Source organism: Triturus cristatus, chromosome 10, assembly GCF_964204655.1.
Source record: "Triturus cristatus chromosome 10, aTriCri1.1, whole genome shotgun sequence".
Classification (NCBI taxonomy): domain Eukaryota; kingdom Metazoa; phylum Chordata; class Amphibia; order Caudata; family Salamandridae; genus Triturus; species Triturus cristatus.
Window position 1 is genome coordinate 1,244,127,906 of NC_140593.1, and position 18,801 is coordinate 1,244,146,706.

General features: G+C 50.2%; 1 protein-coding gene across 4 annotated transcripts in view; it reads right to left on the reverse strand.

The window, feature by feature from the left end:
* KDM5C (lysine demethylase 5C) overlaps positions 1–18,801 on the reverse strand; it is a 601,345-nt gene that overhangs the window by 253,607 nt on the left and 328,937 nt on the right. For all 4 annotated transcript variants that reach the window (XM_085629900.1, XM_085629899.1, XM_085629902.1 and 1 more), the window contains one exon: positions 9,669–9,765. In XM_085629900.1, coding sequence (XP_085486026.1) covers positions 9,669–9,765 — 97 coding nt within the window. The remainder of the gene's footprint in view (positions 1–9,668; positions 9,766–18,801) is intronic.

Consider the following 18,801-nt stretch of genomic DNA (forward strand, 5'->3'; position numbering starts at 1 on the left):
GGGTTTAACACCCGGGCTCTTGTGGTGTCCTTGAAAATGTCTTTGGCAGGTTTCAGAACCCCTTTAAGCATGGGCAGAGTCTTGACAGTCCTTTCTGAAGATGCTAAAGTGTCAAGCAGGAAGTCCTCCTCAATGGCGTCAGAATGTAGCTCCACCACATGATGAGCAGCAGCCCGTTCGATAAGGGCATTAAATGCGGCCGTGTCCTCTCTAGGAGATGTTTTAATGTTGTAGAGTTGCGCATCCTGAGTATGTGGCGCGATACTTTGGTCTGTGGGGTCATCCCACGCCTGATCAGGGTCTTGTGGTTCATCGGGATCTGCGTCCCCGGGGTAGATGGTATCGTCCCCACCATATTCCTGCATCGGGTCCGATTCAGAAGGGGTAGGAGAAAAGGACTGCGGATCTAATTGGAGGGGATGGAAGTGTTCTTGTAGCACTGGTTCCTGCTCCGCCGGTAGCTTGCGTTTAAGAGGAATTTTGTATGGCACCTCTTCCCTGACTGGCGTTATTTTGCGCTTGTGGAGCATTAACCTGCCAGTGTCGGCGTCGATAAATTGTGGCCCCGAAGAATCTTGTTCTGTTAGGCCAGTGGTGGTGGACTGTGTGTGTAGGACACGTGTCCGAATCTGAAATAGTTTCGGTGCCGATGTCGGTGGCAGCCCAAATGTAATGTTGGTGGGCTCCGAGTGCACTCTACAGGGTGAGGTAGTGTCGGGACCCGAGGTAGAGTGGAGGGCTACCCGGTCACGGATGCGTTGTAGAGATGCAGAGACCTGCTGCACAGCAAACTGAGATGGTGGTTTGGTGGGCATCTTGGTAGTAGGCGTCGAGGCCGACCCCGACTTTTTCGTTGGAAGGGGGTCACTGGTCTGAAGGGATGCATCGATAGTCGGAGTCGAGGACTTATTCGGCATTGGTGCTTTAGGCGTCGACGTAGCCGAGGCGGCCATCTTGACTGCGGAGGTTACGGGCTTCGGTGTCGGCGCCGAAGGTGTCGGTGCCTTGTGGTGCCCGAGGGCGCGCTTCTTCTGTGCGTCGACCGCGTCTGCTGCGGTGAGCTCGGCGCCGAAGTCTCTGTACGCGTTCAGAGCCGACGACTTTTTTCGGCGTCGGCACCGGGGCAGTGGACTGTTTCGACACCTTTGATCCGACCACCACCAGTTTCACTTTCGATTTTGAAGGGACTGGAGCGATGGATGTGTTTGGGTTTAACAACCCAGTCGTCTTTGGTGATAGTGGCTCTTGCAGAGTGTTCGATGCCGGGCGGCGGGGCCGAGGAACCATGTATTAAGTCTTGGGTAAGGCCCGAAGGCGATCCCTCGACCGGAGCCTGACGACGATGTACAGTTTCGCCTCCGTTTCGACGGATTGGCCTAGCTCCTCGGGAGAGCTGTCTTCTTCGGCCCCATAGGCTTCGTCGAAGTCCCCTACCTCGTCGACGGCTTCTTCACGTTGAAAGAGCACTTCGTCATCGTCGTCCGATTGGGAACCATGCTCTGAAGCGGGGCTAGAGATTATTTCTTCCACGCTCTCGGCGTCCTCGTCCTCGGTGCTGAATATATTGGTGGGTGCGGGCGCTGCCTGCTGCGCCTAGAGCCTCGCTGCCCGTCGGTTCCGCAGAGTTTTCTTGGATCGGAACCACGTGCAGGCAACGCATTTCGATTCGTCGTGATCCAGCGAGAGACATTTATTACAGACTGGGTGGACGTCGATATGAGGGTACTTGGCGTGGCACAACGGACACCTCTTGAACGGAGTCCTCGATTCCATCGTCGATAGAGCGTCGAAGTTTGGACCAATTCGGTCCGAAAGTTGGAAGAGGGTGTGGAGCACTAGAACTAGTAGTCGACACCGAACGGTAACTGTACCGACGAAAACTATAGGCCTTTTGGCCTAAAACTAAGTATTCCGAAGTTGAGCTAAGATAGTTGCATCCGAACCCGATGGCGGAAAAAAACAATCTGGGGATGGAGAGGATGCCCATGCGCACTGTGGTCCAGGGAAGGAGTCACCCATCTCAGGATACTTCGAAGACTCTTCCAGGACAACAATGTGCAATCATCCGGACCCAACACTAGGCGGCGATCTATGCACAGATATGAATTCAGCAGCCCACATGCCTCGAACACACTGTTTCAGGTCTGTAGCCTCCCGCTAATCAGAAAACGTGGAGTGACCGCAGCCTTTTCCATATCGCTGCTCCATGGTCCAGCTCGTGTGCGGCACTGTACCTAGACATGTTGGGGATGGTGGTACAAAGGCTCCTCATCTGAATATAAAACTACATCCTGTGGCGACACTGGTGCTGGCAAGTTGCAAGAAGTCGCTTTCCTTTTCTTGCAATTGGAAACTTTCCAGTATCCTTAAACATGCCTCTTGAAAAGCAAGTTTGCATTCTTTTAAGCACAAGTCTCTCCTGTGGTGATCTGGCACTCATGAGTCCTGTATAGACTGAAGGACATTGGCCCAACATCTGCTATTTCTGAGTTTTGTTTTCGAGCCTGCAGGTTCAGCGATTAAGCCTTGCGGGGCTTCAAAGACTATTTTGGCTAAGAGCTTCTAGCATTATTTCAGCCTAGAGATTCTTCTCAACATTAAGGACACAGACTTGTCCGTTAGTTTTCCTCTGGCACAGAGTGTGCTTTTCAGCAACAAACTGTCTCCAGGATGGATGGCGGTGCCTCAGTCGGGTCCAACCTTCAGCTGAGGCATGGTGCTCTCCGGCCCACTCCTTTCTCTGGAACAGAGACTCTTTATGAGGTTGATCTCCGAGGGAAGGTGCTACGATATGTGGTTGGGTCATCTTTTCAAGACAGGGGATGTCAAGAATGATCTTCTGTCTCAGCAACAAACGCACGGTGCAACATGTCAGTGGCAGCGATGGACGCCCAGCTTCTTCACGGTTGGAGTCTTTTAAGAGGGGTTCCTCAAGTCTGAGGTGGGCGTAGTCCGTGTCACTCATTTTCTTTTATGCCCTCTTTCATAAAGTATAGTTTTCTAGCATCAGAATTCATGTTTTCAGTTGCAACGTTGATGAAACACAAAGAATGCCAGAGCCTAATAGCGGAAAAAAACAATCAGAGTCTGTCCTTGTGCGTTTGACAAGTCACTTTGAAACCAAATCTCCTTCCTCAGAAAACCAAAGCGCTTGTTCGCATCCAAGCAAAACACCAGATGGCACTGTGACTACCACATTGCCTAGGGCACTCCTACCCCCGCCACTCTTCAAACTCAAGAGTTTGAAAAAAAGGAATCATACCAATAAAATAGATTAAAATGTTCATTGGTAACAGAGCTATTTGAGAAAGGAATATGCTACTTACCAGTATGCATCTGTTCTTGGCATGTAGAGCTGCAGAGTTGTACACTTAGCATAGGTCGCCATCTGGTGTTGGGCCCGGATGTTTGCAGTTTGTTTTTCTTCTTGGACAGTCTTTGGAAGTCACGAGTTTGGTGACTCCTCCTTCGGTCCGTACTGCGCATGGGCTTCGGCTCCATCCTCAGATTGTTTTTCGCCAACAGGGAAATGATGGAGCGTAGTAATAACAGTGAGAAACCCATGTGTTGTATCTAAATAAGATGTACTGGAACGGATACAGGTAGCCGGGGAGGCGGGTGGGCGTGTACAACTCTGCAGCTCTACATGCCAAGAACAGATGCATACTGGTAAGTAGCATATTCCGTTCGAGGCATATGAGCTGCAGATTGTACACTTAGCATAGATTATATAGCAGTACCCAACCTTAGCGGCGACCACCGGTATCCGTTGCAGCTGTTTAAAAAAGTGTCTTTAGTACAGCCTGGCCCACCCTAGCTTGCTGCTTGGAATGCACATCTACACAGTAGTGTTTTGTGAAGGTGTGCGGTGTAGACCATGTGGCTGCCTTGCAGATGTCATCTAAGGGTATATTCCCTAGAAAAGCCATAGAAGCCCCTAACTTTCTTGTAGAGTGGGCTTTAGGGGGAACAGATAATGTTCTCTTTGCCTTTTGATAGCAAATTTGTATGCATTTTACAATCCACCTAGCTATCCCTGATTTTGAAATGGGGTTGCCTTTATGTGGTGGAGAGAAGGAAACGAACAATTGTTTAGTCTTCCTGAAGGGTTGCGTTCTTTGTATGTAGTATAGTAACGCCCTTTTTACATCAAGTGTGTGTAAGGCCCTTTCTGCAACAGATTGGGGTTGCGAGAAGAAGACAGGTAATTCCACTGATTGATTGAGGTGGAAGGGGGAAATGACTTTGGGCAGAAACTTCGGATTTGTGCGAAGTATGACCTTGCTGTGATGCATTTGTATGTAGGGTTCCTGTATGGTGAACGCTTGTATTTCACCAACCCTTCTAAGGGAAGTGATAGCTACAAGGAAAGCTGTTTTACAGGTGAGAAACTGTAGCTCACATTTGTGCATTGGTTCGAAGGGCGGACCCATTAGTCGTGTAAGAACTAAATTTAGATTCCATACAGGGGAAGGTGGTGCCCTGGGAGGAATTACTCGTTTAAGGCCTTCCATGAAGGCTTTAATAGCGGGCACTCTGAAGAGTGATAAATGCTGCCTGTTTTGTAGATAAGCAGCGATCGCTGCTAGGTGTAGGCGTATGGATGAATATGCCAGGTTACACCTGTGAAGATGGAGCAGATAGCATATGATGTGCTGTATGGATGCATCTAGAGGGTTGATTGTATTGTTACGGCAGTAAATTACAAATCTTTTCCACTTTGCGGCATAGCATGCTCTAGTGGTAGGACGTCTGGCTTCCATGATGATGTTCATACAATCAGGGGGAAGGTTAAGGTATCCGAATTCTAGGATTTCAGGAGCCAGATCGCCAGGTTGAGCTGAGCTGGGTCCGGGTGCCTGATTTCTCCATGGTTCTGGGTTAGGAGGCATGGGGATAGATGCAGTTTTTGATGTGGTACCACTGACAGTTGTAGTAGCGTGGTGTACCACGGCTGCCTGGCCCACGTCGGTGCTACCAGAATGAGTGTGAGGGAGTGCTGTTGTAGCTTCCTGACCACTAATGGAATTAGTGGGAGAGGTGGAAAGGCGTATGCAAATCTGCCTGACCAGTTCATCCATATCGCATTGCCCTTGGACAATGGGTGTGGGTATCTGGCGGCGAAGCTTGGGCATTTTTTGTTTTCGTGGGTGGCGAAGAGGTCTATCTGAGGATGCCCCCACTGTTGGAAGAATGGGTGAAGAACTTGTGGATGCAGTTCCCATTCGTGTATTTGTTGCGTTTGTCTGCTGAGCAGATCTGCCATGGTGTTTTGTACGCCTGGAACGTGCTGTGCCAGGAGAAAGATGTTTTGAGGAATTGCCCATCTCCATATGCTCTGGGCTAAGCGGGAGAGCTGGGGAGAGTGTGTCCCCCCCTGTTTTTGGATATAATACATTGCAGTCATATTGTCTGTGCGAATGAGGACTGCTTTGCCCGAAATCTGTTTTTGGAAAGATTTTAGGGCTAGAAAGATCGCCAAGAGCTCCAGATGGTTGATGTGGAGCGATTTTTGCTGTGGCGTCCATAGACCTTGCATGGTGAGGTGTAGAAGGTGCGCTCCCCAGCCGGAGAGCGATGCGTCCGCTGTTAGAGTCACTTGAGGAACCGGGTCCAGGAACGGCCGCCCTTTGGAAAGGTTTGTGGTGTTCCACCACTGCAGAGAGTGATGTGTGCGGCCGTCCACCAACACCAGATCCGTCAGCTGACCCTGGGCCTGGTTCCACTGTTGTGCTAGGCACTCTTGAAGTGGACGCATGTGGAGTCTTGCATGGGGCACTATGAAAATGCAAGACGCCATCATTCCTATGAGCTTCATAAACACTCTTGCTGGAAGAGAGTGCTGAGGAAGGAATGTTTTGCGTAAGGCTTGAATGCTTGTGATTCTGGCTGAGTTTGGATAGGCAATACCCTTGGAGGTGTCTATAGTGGCCCCGAGGTATTGCTTTGTGTGAGATGGTATGAGGTGGGACTTTTGGTAGTTCACCGTGAAGCCTAGCTGGTGGAGCAGTTGGATGGTGCTGTTTGTATGCTGCACACATTGGTCGTAGGACGCGGCTTTTATCAGCCAGTCGTCTAGGTAAGGGAAGACGTGAATATGTTGACGTCTGAGGTGTGCTGCTACTACTGCTAGGCATTTGGTAAACACCCGTGGTGCGGTGGTGACCCCGAAGGGGAGAACCGTGAATTGGTAATGTTGCCCGTCCACCACGAACCTGAGGTATTTCCTGTGAGAGGGGTGTATTGGAATGTGAAAGTATGCGTCTTTCAGATCCAAGGTTGTGAGAAAGTCTCCCTGGCAGAGGAGTGGGAGGACTTGTTGTAGAGTGACCATGTGAAAATGGTCTGAGTGTATGTAGGCATTTAGAGGCCGGAGGTCCAGAATGGGTCTGAGGGTCTCGTCTCTCTTTGGTATTAAGAAATATAGAGAGTAGACCCCTAGATTTCGTTGGTTGACGGGGACCTGCTCTATAGCATGTTTTTGCAGGAGTGAAAGTACCTCTTGTTTGAGCAGTGTGGAATGTTCTTGAGACATTGGACGGTGCCTTGGTGGGATATTGGGTGGGGTAGATGTTAGCTCTAGACAGTACCCTGACCGAATGATTTGGGTCACCCATTTGTCCGATGTTATGGACTCCCATACGTGGATAAAGTTTTGTAGTCTGCCCCCGACCGGAGTGGAATGGTCTGGGGGGAGCGGAGGGGAGTCATTGTGCGGGGGGGGGGTGGCAGAACGGGTGTTGTTGGTTTTGCCCCTGCCCTTATTGTTGTTACCCCTGTAACCACCTCTCTGATTGCCCTTTGAAAAGGTATTTTGAGGAGGGGACTTGTAGGAGGTAGAGGCGTTATCGGTGGAGGAGCCTCTACCTGTGCCACGAAAGGACGAGCGTCGAAAGGAACGTTTGGAGGCTTGTGTTTGGAGTGCCCCCATAGACTTTGCTGTGTCTGTGTCTTTCTTCATCTTTGAGCGCTTCGTCTACCTTTGGCCCAAAGAGTGTTTCCTGGTCAAAGGGGTGATTGAGTATGGATGCCTGGACTTCAGGTTTGAACCCTGAGATCCTGAGCCAGGCGTGGCGACGAAGCAGGACACTGGTATTTATGGCCCTAGAAGCAGTGTCGGCTGCATCGAGGGCACACTTAATGGAGGTGTTTGTGATTAGTTTACCCTCCTGTATGAGGTCATGAGCCTTGTGCTTGTATTTTTCTGGAAGGTGCTGCATAAGAGCCTCAAGTTCGTCGTAGTGTGCTCTGTCATAGCGCGCAAGCAGTGCTTGTGTGTTTGCAATGCGCCACATGTTTGCAGCTTGGGAGGCGGTGCGTTTACCAGACGCGTCCAGAAGTTTAGATTCTTTGTCTGGCGGTGGGGCATCTCCTGAGGATTGGGAGTTAGCCCGCTTTCTAGCTGTGGAGACAACTAGGGAATCTAGGGGAGCAGGGCCCTTGATGTAAGCAGGGTCTGTGGGTGCCGCCTTGTACTTCTTCTCTATTCTAGGGTTCAGTACTCTGGCTCTGACAGGGTCTTTGAACACCTCTGTAGCGTGCTTGGTGACACCCTTAAGCATGGGTAAAATGGAAGTAGATTTGTCTTGTATATCAAATGTATCCAGTAGGAAGTCTTCCTCTACTGGTTCACTGTGCATGTCCACCCCATGGTAGTGTGCTGCTCTCTGCACTAAATGATGAAACCCTAAGGAGTCCTCTGGAGGAGACGGCCTTGATGGGTATAGGTCGTCCTGAGGTACATTGGGTATATCAGGGTTATTGTAATCCTCCCATGGATCTGGGGTCCCTGGTGGAGTGGGATCCATTGGGGCGTCCGCCGGGTAATTGTCCGGATCCCCATCATCCGGATCTGGGGATGGGGCCGGATCGTAGTGAGGTAAAGGTGGCGGAGACCTGTGAGGTGGAGGCGGTGGAGGAGGTGGAGTGGGTAGGGGAGGCGGTGGTGGGGAGGGCACTCTGAGGGGAGAAGTAGCAGAGTCCTTCCTTTTGGGTGGAGGAGGAGGAGCCGGAGCATCAAGGCGTCTTTTCTTGGTAGTTAAAGTCAAAAGCCCAGTCTTTGGATCTTTGGACAAAGTCTTTTGTAAAGGGTCTGGTGTAAACAGAGCCAACGGTGTCGAGTCGTCTGTCGGCACCGGTGATTTCGGAACCGGGGGTTTCGATGGTCTGTGTGCGCCATGCTTTTTTGAGGTCTCCGGGTGTTTCGGCGTCGAATGATGTTTCGGCGCCGGAGCGTCGGTGCCGACAGATTTGTGTTTGGTCGGCACCGAGTGTCCAGGCTTCGGCACCGGTGGTTTCGGAGTCGAGCTGGATTTTGCAGTCTTCGGTGCCGGATGCTGTTTTTCGGCACCGGGTGTCGGCTGGCTCGATCCCGAGCTGCCATGAGACTTTGGGTGCTTCGACACCGGGCCCGAAGGTGGGGTGAGCGAAGTTTTGGTTTTGGTTTTGCCCAGGCCGGCAGGCGAGGGAGTAACCTGAGTCTCTTTGGTTTTCGGCGCGGGGGTGGGAGGGGGCATAGTACTCACGGCCCGCTGCGCTGGTGTAACGTCCTCCACGTCGGAGTCGTCGGCCTCGGAAGCGCTGACGACGTCTTCCTCCTGCTCGGTGTGTGTTTGCCCCGAAGCTTCGGCGTCGTCTCCGAAGATGTCCGGTGGAGCTGCCGAGGATGAGTGCGCCATGGTGCGTCGAGCTCTTCGATCTCGGATGGTCTTCTTCGATCGAAAAGACTTGCAGGCGGGGCAGTCTCTAGCCTCGTGTTCCGGAGAGAGGCAAAGGTTACACACCTGATGGAGGTCGGTGTGGGGAAATTTAGACCCACATTTTGGGCACTTTTTGAACGGAGTCCTTTCCATCGGCCGGGACCGGAGTCGCGGAGGGCCCGAAGGCCGGTGTCGATGTACGGGATGGAGAAAAGTGCCGCTTCGAGAGATGAAGATGATGAAGGAACTCGAAGAATCGAGGATTTTCCGTCGAGGCTGGACCCGTAGAAGTTCGAAGCCGGAGCACGAAGTATCACATCCGAGCCCGATGGCGGAAAAAAACAATCTGAGGATGGAGCCGAAGCCCATGCGCAGTAGGGACCGAAGGAGGAGTCACCAAACTCGTGACTACCAAAGACTGTCCAAGAAGAAAAACAAACTGCAAACATCCGGGCCCAACACCAGATGGCGACCTATGCTAAGTGTACAATCTGCAGCTCATATGCCTCAAACAGTTTATTTTCCTTCTTTCAATCAGCCACGCAAGAACAGTAGAGACAGAGTAGCAAAGGGATTTCAAAAATGTTCATAAGGCCAGAAGGACAGAAGTCTTCCAACACGAACGCGGCCAACTTAATTTATTATACAACTTTAATCTCCTGAACATATTTTATGGCATTACTTCACATTTCATCTACTGCTAATGCCATTGTCTGACCCACAGGCGGAATAACGCTTCCTATTTTACTGTCTTGAATAAATGCAGCGTTCGTTTTCTAATACTATCTGGAACCTTCATTTCATTGACACCGCAAATCGTTCAATATTGCAAACCTCAACACTGAAGGGACAACCTTGGAAACTCCACCTCTTCACAAAGAATACAGGTTGACTGGGTGGTTTGGGAGGAGCGGGGTCATTCTCAGGGCCCTGTGCAGGCAGCACCCACTGATCGGTGCCAAGACTCACCTTCACATCAGGTATCTGGCGGATGGCACAAGGAAGGGCATTCATCTTCTCCAGGAACACTCGCAGCTCTTCCACAGACAGCTTGGCTGGCCGCATCCTGCAGAGGAGCATGGAGACAGAATACAGGACAGGTGAAGGTCCAGAAGCAGCGAGAGGATGAAGGGGATAGAAAGAAGGAAAGAGAAAATGATATGAAAGGAATATTGAAGGGGAAAGATGGCAAGAACAACAATAAGAACCAGAAAAGTAAGAGAAGGATTGAGATCAACAGTATAATAGGGGCAGAGTGAGAAGCGATAAGCAGCATTGGGGTCAGAAAGGCGATATGAAAGAAAGGGAAACTATGGGAGTGTAAGGGCAAGAAGAGGCAAGCAGAAACAGAAAGGGGCAACTCATTACTACAAGGATTGCACACTTGGAAGGACCGATGTAACTAGTAAGTACGAGCTGGATACTTGCAATCCTAGCTCCCCATCATGGACATGTCCAGTAATAAACATCATTCACATGGAATATTTGTACCTTCATGCAAGATCACAGAACTCCATTACAAGGAGAAAAGGCCTTTCCTTTCAGGTAGATAAAAGCCATTTGTCGTCAACTTGCATTAAATGAGCACATTTTGCCCGTCAACAAAATTACCTGAGCTGCTTCGTGCGGTTCTTGCAGGACTTTAAAAAGCACACCAATAAAAGATGGATAAGAATTAGTCCCCGACAAAAGAACACTATCACTTCGGAACACCAGGTTGCTCCAAAACATGGAATTTTAATTATAGTCCAGATGCATGACCTCGATTTCACAATTTATAAATGTATTGATAACATTTGTGGTGGAAAAGTTGAAACATGGCCATCTTTTTATTCTTCTAATTCTACATCGTGATGAGGTCTATGTGCAGGAGTCTCAGAACGCAGCAGTCTTACTCGCCAAAATACATTTCAAAGAAATGCCCATCTTATGGCGACTTATAAGCAAGACCTTTAAAGTAGACCAAGCACATGAGCGGACAACCTCTAGTGAGAACCTAAAACCCGTGCGTAGGATATTTACATACTCCTTTGAAGTGCAGCGCTGATTTTTTACCCAAATAGAACGAATGTACCTCTGCTTTAGAATCAAAATCGACGTCATTTTGCAGTGGTTTGAAGCTTCCAGTAGCTTTGATAATTCTTGCTAAATTTAATGTATTAAGTGGCACATTCTCTAGAAGCACTACCTCGCTTTTGAATCTGGTAAGTGAAGCAGTGTTTTAGGAAATTAACGTGTGTACTGTTGTATTTATGAAGATCTTCTCCTGAAGGATATTTTGCATCTCCCATGGAAGAAGATCCTACCACATGCTCATTAGACACATTTACGCTGCAAGTAACAACTTACAGAGGGGACGCTCACTCACGAAGCAAACTAGGATTTTTAGGAGTAAGAAAACAATTCTTTAACGGAATTTGCAGATAGGTCTGACAAAGATAAAGGTATTCTTACGAACAGTATTGGATGTCTCGTCTCTTGTGAAGTAGGCTTTAGGTCCATGCACAGGGCATGCACGCCACCCTATAACTTGCATCCAAGCTTCACAATGTCCACCTAGCTATACATTCTCTCATTGTACTAACAGTGATGCACAAACCCCTACTGTAAAGAAGTATTTGAATATTCTAATTACTCATTTTCTCAGAATGGAGCCAAGGTAGTGTGCCCCCCTCTATGCCCCCCCACCCCCGAAAGAGGATGAGACTATCCCTTCCCTAGAGAATCCTCATTGTCTAAGTTGAGAAACCTGGAAGGGTCATCTGCGTTGGCATGAGCAGTTCCAGGTCTGTGTTCCACTTCCAAGTCCTTTCCCTGTAGGGAGATGGACCACCTCAACAGCTTGGGATTTTCACCTTTCATCTGCATCAGCCATCTGAGAGGTCTGTGGTCGGTTTGGACAAGTGAGTACCAAACAGGTATGGTCTCAGCTTCTTCAGGGACCAACCCACAGCAAAGGGCTCCCTCTCAATGGCACTCAAACGCTGCTCTCTGGGGAGTAACCTCCTAATGAAAGCAACAGGTTGGTCTTGGCCTTCATCACTGGTCTGGTAAAGAACCGCCCCTATCCTATGTTCAGAGGCATCAGTCTGCACTATGAACTGCTTGGCATAATCTGGAGCTTTACAAATGGGTGTTGAGCACATTGCTTCTTTCAGAGTGCCAAAGGCCTTTCGAGAGCTCATTGTACAGTTTACTCTTTCGTAAATTCTGCCAGGTGTGCCACAATAGTACCATACTCATTCACAACCCTCTTGTAATACCGAATTAAGCCAAGGAATGTCCTGACGCGAGTCTGGGTTGTTAAGCCACCCAGTTCACAATAGACTGGATCTTGTGTGGTAAGGGTTGAACTTGGCCTCCACCTACCAGGTGGCCCAAGTATACAAACGAGACCTGCCCTAGAGGGCACTTGCTTGCGTTGATAGTGAGACCTGCCTTCCTTCCTGTCAAGTGGAGCTCTAGACCGCAATATCAAAATGGCTACTTACCAGTAGCAGTAGATTTGCAGCTTGAAGGGTGTTCTGGATTCACATACTGTGCATCATTCCGCCATCTAGTGGTTGGGTCCGGAATTGTCTGTTTCCTTTTTTTTCTGTGGGGCATAGTCGACCACCATTTGGTGCTAGATCCATTCCTTGTGTGACTTTAGACGGTGCCCCGGATGTTCCTGTGTGTGGTAGCCATATTTGGATTCTTTAACCCCCCCCACCCTTTCCCTTGCTTTGTATCTTAGGGTAGCTCTTCAATATTATGGTCTTTATTTCTTTGTGCTTCATTTACGTGATTTTTTTCCCCACCGGTTTGCATTCCTTCTCTGAGGGGAGGTGGGTGGGTCGCACGTGAATCCAGAAACCTCTTCAAGCTGCAAAACTACTACTGGTAACTAGCCATTTTGTTTAGAGCATGAATCCTTTTCGGGATTCACATACTGTGCATCAGATTATGTAGGTGCTCCTTGGTTGGACTCGGAGTGAGACAAACAATTGATTGCCTTTATGGAATTGTCTTGTATCCTGTAGATAGTAAAGCTTTTCTTACATGCAGGGAATGAAGGCTTCTTTCTAGTCATGTTTGTAGGTTCTTGATGACTGCTGGCTGTATGCTTTGATTCATGTGGAATTTGCTTATCATCTTAGTAGGAACAGAGGTTTGGTCCTTAGGACAATCTTGTCCTCAAGGATTTGCATGCATGGTTCCTGTGAGAAAGTGCCCTCTTTCCTGCATGGTTTGCCCCCACTTTTTGCTGAATTGCTGATGTACTTTGAGTGTGCCCTGGACTCCTGCCAATCAAGTGCCCAGGTCCTATGTTCCTTCCCTAAAAGCCTCAAACCCAAATTGGCAAACCCTGGCCACATGTCAGCCCCTGGTAAATGGTACCCTAGGTACCCAGGGCCTCGTGACCAGGGAACGCCTCTAAGGGCTGCAGCACTCATTGTGCCACCCTTAGAGGCCCTGTACCCTTACACACACACACACACACAGCCCTTGCAGGCTGAGTGTCTGTGTACAAGACAAAACAAAGAGTCGACATGGCACACATCCCTGTGTGCCATGCCCACCACCTACACTGCCCTGGCATACATCAGCCACCCCTCTAGCTGGGTGCCCTATGCCAGTGGTGTGGGCACAGGAGCATGAGCCCTGTGCCCCTACAGTACACAGGTCCATTCCTGGGCACTAAGTGCAGTGCTACCATTTAAGAGTATATGGTGCTGGGAGCTCGTCAAACACGAACTCCACAGCACCATGATGGCAACACTGAAGACTGAGAAGTTTGGTATCAAACTTCTCAGCACATTAAACCCACACTGATGCCAGTGCAGGATTTAATGTACCAAGCACCCCAGAGGGCATCTTAGAGAGGCGCCCTGAAACCTAACCTACAATCCACGTCTGGTCTGAGGGGCTGCCTAGGCTGCCACACAGCAGACATGTTGCTGGACCCCTGGGTAGGAGAGCCCCTGCTCTCCTGGGCCTGCAACAATGCACATCCTGGGCGAGGTGCTAAATCTCCTCCCCCAGGATGGGCAGGGGGAAGCTTCAAAGGCATGCCGCCTCCGTGAGCTTCCCCAGGCTACTTGCAACCCCCACTCTGGCGGGAAGCCTGGCCGGAAACCCCAAATAAGGACCGGGGATGTGCCAGCCTGCCAACCGCACCCCTCAGGTGAGGGAGGCGAGGTGAAGCACATGTCCGGGCCCTCGCCATCTTGAAGATGGGGAGCCCTACCAAATCAGGACTAGGCCACTGCCCCCCCCCCCCTCTGCCCCCCACAGGAGAGTGGCAGAATAGGGGGTGTACCCACCCCAGGGCAGGTGTCCCTGCCCCTTACCTACCTGCAACGCCCCTAAATGAATATGCTACTTACCAGTATGCATCTGTTCTTGGCATGTAGGGCTGCTGACAATTATATCTGTGCATAGATCGCCGCCTAGTGTTGGGTCCGGATGTTTGCACGTTGTTGTCCTGGAAGAGTCTTCGAAGTATCCTGAGATAGGAGACTCCTCCCCTGGACCACAGTGCGCATGGGCATCCTCTCCATCCTCAGATTGTTTTTCGCCATTGTGGCAGTGATGGAGTAGATACAGAGAGTGATGACCATGCTATACAGTAATTCTGAGAGCTGCAGCTGCTACAGGCGCCGGGGAGGAGGGTGGGCGATATGAATGTCAGCAGCCCTACATGCCAAGAACAGATGCATACTGGTAAGTAGCATATTCAGTTCGAGGCATGTGGGCTGCTGAATTCATATCGGTGCATAGAATACATAGCAGTACCTCCTATTAGCGGCGGCCACCAGTGCCAGCTGCAGCGGTCTGAAAAAGAGTTTTGAGAACAGCCTGTCCTACAGCTGCCTGCTGTTTTGATTGCACATCTACACAATAGTGTTTGGTAAATGTATGTATAGTGGACCATGTGGCTGCTCTACATATATCCTGTAAAGGAATGTTTCCCAGGAAAGCCATGGACGCCCCTAACTTACGTGTTGAGTGGGCTCGTGGGGGAATCGTTAATGTGCGTTTAGCCTTTTGATAGCAAATTTGAATACATTTAACGATCCATCTGGCTATGCCTGCTTTGGAGATGGCGTTGCCTTTGTGTTGTGGAGAAAAGGCAATGAAAAGTTGTTTTGTCTTCCTAAAGTCTTTAGTTCTGTCTATATAGTACATGAGGGCTCTTTTGACATCTAGTGTATGGAGCATTCTTTCAGCGACATTTTGTGGATTCTGAAAGAAAACAGGCAGTTCAATAGTTTGATTCATGTGGAACTGCGATATTACTTTATGCATTAATTTGGGGTTGGTACGTAGTACGACCCTGTTTGCGTGAACCTGTATGAATGGCTCTTGAATGGTTAGTGCCTGGAGTTCACCAACTCTTCTTAACGAAGTGATTGCCACTAGGAAAGCTACTTTCCAGGTGAGGAATTGAATCTCACATGAGTGGAGAGGTTCGAAGGGTGGACCCATCAGGCGAGTGAGGACCAAGTTGAGGTTCCACACCGGTGCTGGTGGGTGTCTTGGGGGAATTACTCGTTTAAGTCCCTCCAAGAAAGCTTTGATGGCAGGCACTCTGAATAAAGAGGTGCTGCCTGTTCTGGAGATAGGCTGCTATTGCGGTCAAATGGATACGTATTGAGGTGTATGCCAGATTGCATCGGTATAGGTGTAAGAGGTAACAGATTATGTTTTGAATGGATGCGTCTAGCAGGTTAATGTCATTGTTGTTGCAATAAATGACAAACCTCTTCCATTTAGCTGCATAGCAAGCTCTGGTAGTGGGTCTCCTGGCCTCCTTAATGATCTCCATACAGTCAGGTGGCAGGTTTAGTTAGCCAAACTCAGACTTCAGGAGCCAGATTGCCAGGTTCAGCTGTTGCGGATCTGGGTGCTGAATTTCGCCATGGTTCTGCGTTAAGAGTGCAGGTTTGATCCGCAGCCTTTGATGCGGCACCACGGAAAGTTCTAGAAAGGTGGTGTACCGTGGCTGGCGCGCCCATGTGGGAGCAACTAGGATGAGTGTCAGTGAGTGCTGTCGCAGTTTGCGTGCCACCAGCGGTATTAATGGCGCTGGGGGAAAAGCGTACGCAAATCTGCCGGACCAGTTCATCCATATCGCATTGCCCTGCGACTGTGGATGTGGGAACCTGGCGGCAAAGCTTTGGCATTTTGCGTTTTCCCTTGTGGCGAATAGGTCTATCTCTGGATGACCCCACTGTTGGAAGTACGGTTGGAGTACTGACGGGTGTAGCTCCCACTCGTGCATCTGGTGGCTGTCACTGCTGAGCAGATCCGCCATCTGGTTGTCCTTGCCGGGGAGGTGTTCCGCCATGAGGAATATGTTCCTCTGAATGGCCCACTTCCACATGCTCTGAGCCAGATGAGACAACTGTGGAGAGTGTGTTCCTCCCTGCTTCTGTATGTAGTACATGGCAGTCATGTTGTCCGTCCGGATCAACACGACTTTGTTGCTCAAGTGTACTTTGAATGCCTTCATGGCGAGGAAGATTGCCATCAGTTCCAGACCGTTGATGTGCCTCTTCCTTTGTTGTATTGTCCATAGTCCCTGCACTGTGTAATTGAGTACATGAGCTCCCCATCCCTGGAGAGACACGTCCGCCGTCAGTATTATTTGTGGAACAGGCTCTTGGAACTGTCGGCCCTTGCAAAGGTTTTGTGGATTCCACCAATGCAGAGAGTTGTATGCCCGACCGCTCACCAACACTAGGTTCTTTAATTGCCCAAGAGCCTGATTCCATTGTCGTGCCAAGCACTCCTGAAGCGGGCGCATATGTAGTCTTGCGTGTGGGACTATGAAAATGCAGGAGGCCATCATGCCTATCAACTGCATGAACACTCGCGCAGGAAGGGAGTGATGAGGTTTGAACTTTGAGATCAGCATTTGCATGCTGTTGATCCTCACTAAATTTGGCTGAGCTGTGGCTGCCAGAGTGTCTATGGTCCCACCCAGGTACTGTTGTACGTGTGCGGGTTGGAGATGTGATTTTGGGTAATTTAGTGAGAATCCCAGACTGTGAAGGAGGTGAATGGTGAGGGACATATGGCTGGCACATTGCTGGGCTGACTTTGCCTGAACAAGCCAGTCGTCCAGGTAAGGGTAGACGTGACTGTGTGGTCTCCGTAGATGTGCAGCCACCGTAGCTAGGCACTTGGTGAAAACTCTGGGTGCTGTTGTCACACCGAAGGGGAGGACTTTGAATTGGTAGTGCTGCCCCTGAATAGTGAACCTGAGATATTTCCTGTGTGACGGGTGTATGGGTATATGGAAGTACGCATCTTTGAGGTCTAGTGTGGCTAGGAAGTCTCCCTGGCTGAGCAGCGGGAGAACCTGCTGTAGGGTGAGCATATGGAAGTGCTCTGACAGAATGTAGTGGTTGAGGGGTCTCAGGTCTAGTATAGGTCTGAGCGACCCGTCCTTTTTTGGGATTAGGAAGTACAGAGAGTACACCCCTGTTCCCTGCTGGTTGAAGGGCACGACCTCTATTGCACCTTTTTGCAGCATACTTAGCACTTCCTGCTGCAATAATGCTAAGTGCTCTGCGGACATAGGACGGCGCTTTGGCGGTATTGTGGGTGGAGTGGAGGTTAACTCGAGACAGTAACCGTGCTGGATAATATCCCTGACCCACCTGTCCGTGGTGATGGTATTCCATGTGGACAGGAACCGCTGGAGTCTCCCCCCGACAGGTGTTGTGTGGTCGGGGGGGGAAGGGAGAGGGCGTCCCTGTTTGTTCTTGGGTGAGGACCTGGTGTTGCCGTAACCGCGTCCTCTGCCCTTGGTGCTGGAGCCACGATATCCACCTCTGTTTTTATCGTAGGTACTCTGTGTGCCCCCTTTATTGTATGTCTGCTGTGACCCCTGTCCTCTAGCTGCTCCCCTATTCCCGGGGCAACGAAAGGAGCCACTACGAAATGTCTGCGTTTGCAGAACCCCCATTGACTTTGCAGTGTCAGTGTCCTTTTTTATCTTTTCTAAGGTGGTGTCAACTTCTGGTCCGAATAAGTAGTCGGGGTTGACAGGCTGATTGAGGATGTTGTTTTGAATCTCAGGTTTGAACCCGGAGATTCGTAACCAAGCGTGTCGGCGTAACATGACGCTGGTGTTAATTGCCCTCGCAGCTGTGTCGGCAGCATCTAGTGCGCACTTAATGGATGCGTTTGTAAGAAGTTGCCCCTCTCTGATGAGGAGCTCCGCTGCCTCTTTGTACTCGTCTGGCAGATGTTGGAGTAGTGACTCTAGCGTGTCGTAGTGTGAACGATCGTAGCGAGCCAGGAGGGCCTGTGTATTGGCAATGCGCCAGATGTTTGCTGCTTGAGCTGCAATCCTCTTTCCTGAGGTCTCCAGCACCTTGGACTCTTTGTCTGGGGAGGAGCATCACCAGTTGTTTGCGAGTGTGCCCGTTTGCGAGCGTTAGCAACCACCATGGAGTCCAGAGGTAACTGACCTCTAATGTACATAGGGTCCCCGGGCGCAGGTTTGTATTTTTTTTCAATCCTGGGGTTCAGCACCCGTGCCCTGGTTGTTTCCTTGAAAATCTCCTTTGCTGGCTTGAGAACACCTTTTAACATGGGCAGAGTCTTGATAGTCCTCTCAGAGGAGGCGAAAGTGTCCACCAAGAAGTCGTCCTCAACTGTGTCAGAGTGGAGTTGCACTCCAGGATTGGCTGCAGCACGTTCTATGAGGGCATTGAAGGCAGCAGTGTCCTCTGTGGGCGATGTTTTTGCGCCGTAAAGCTGCGTGTCCTGGGTATCTGTTGTGGCACCCGGGTCTGCAGGGTCATCCCAAGCTTGATCTGGGTCCTGCTGCTCCTCAGGATCTATATCCCTAGGGTAGGTGGTATCATCACCCATGTAATCCTCCATTGCGTCCGTGTCGGAGGGCGTCGGAGAAAAGGACTGGGGATCCGGATAGGAGGTATGCAGGCGTTCGTATAGAACCGGTTCCGATTCTGCTGGCAGTTTCTGCTTTAGAGGGATTCTGTAAGAGTCCAAGGCCTGCTCTGGTGTGACCTTCCGTTTTCGGAGCATGAGTCTGCCGGTGTCGGCGTCGATGAATTGGGACGGTGAAGGCTCCATAGGA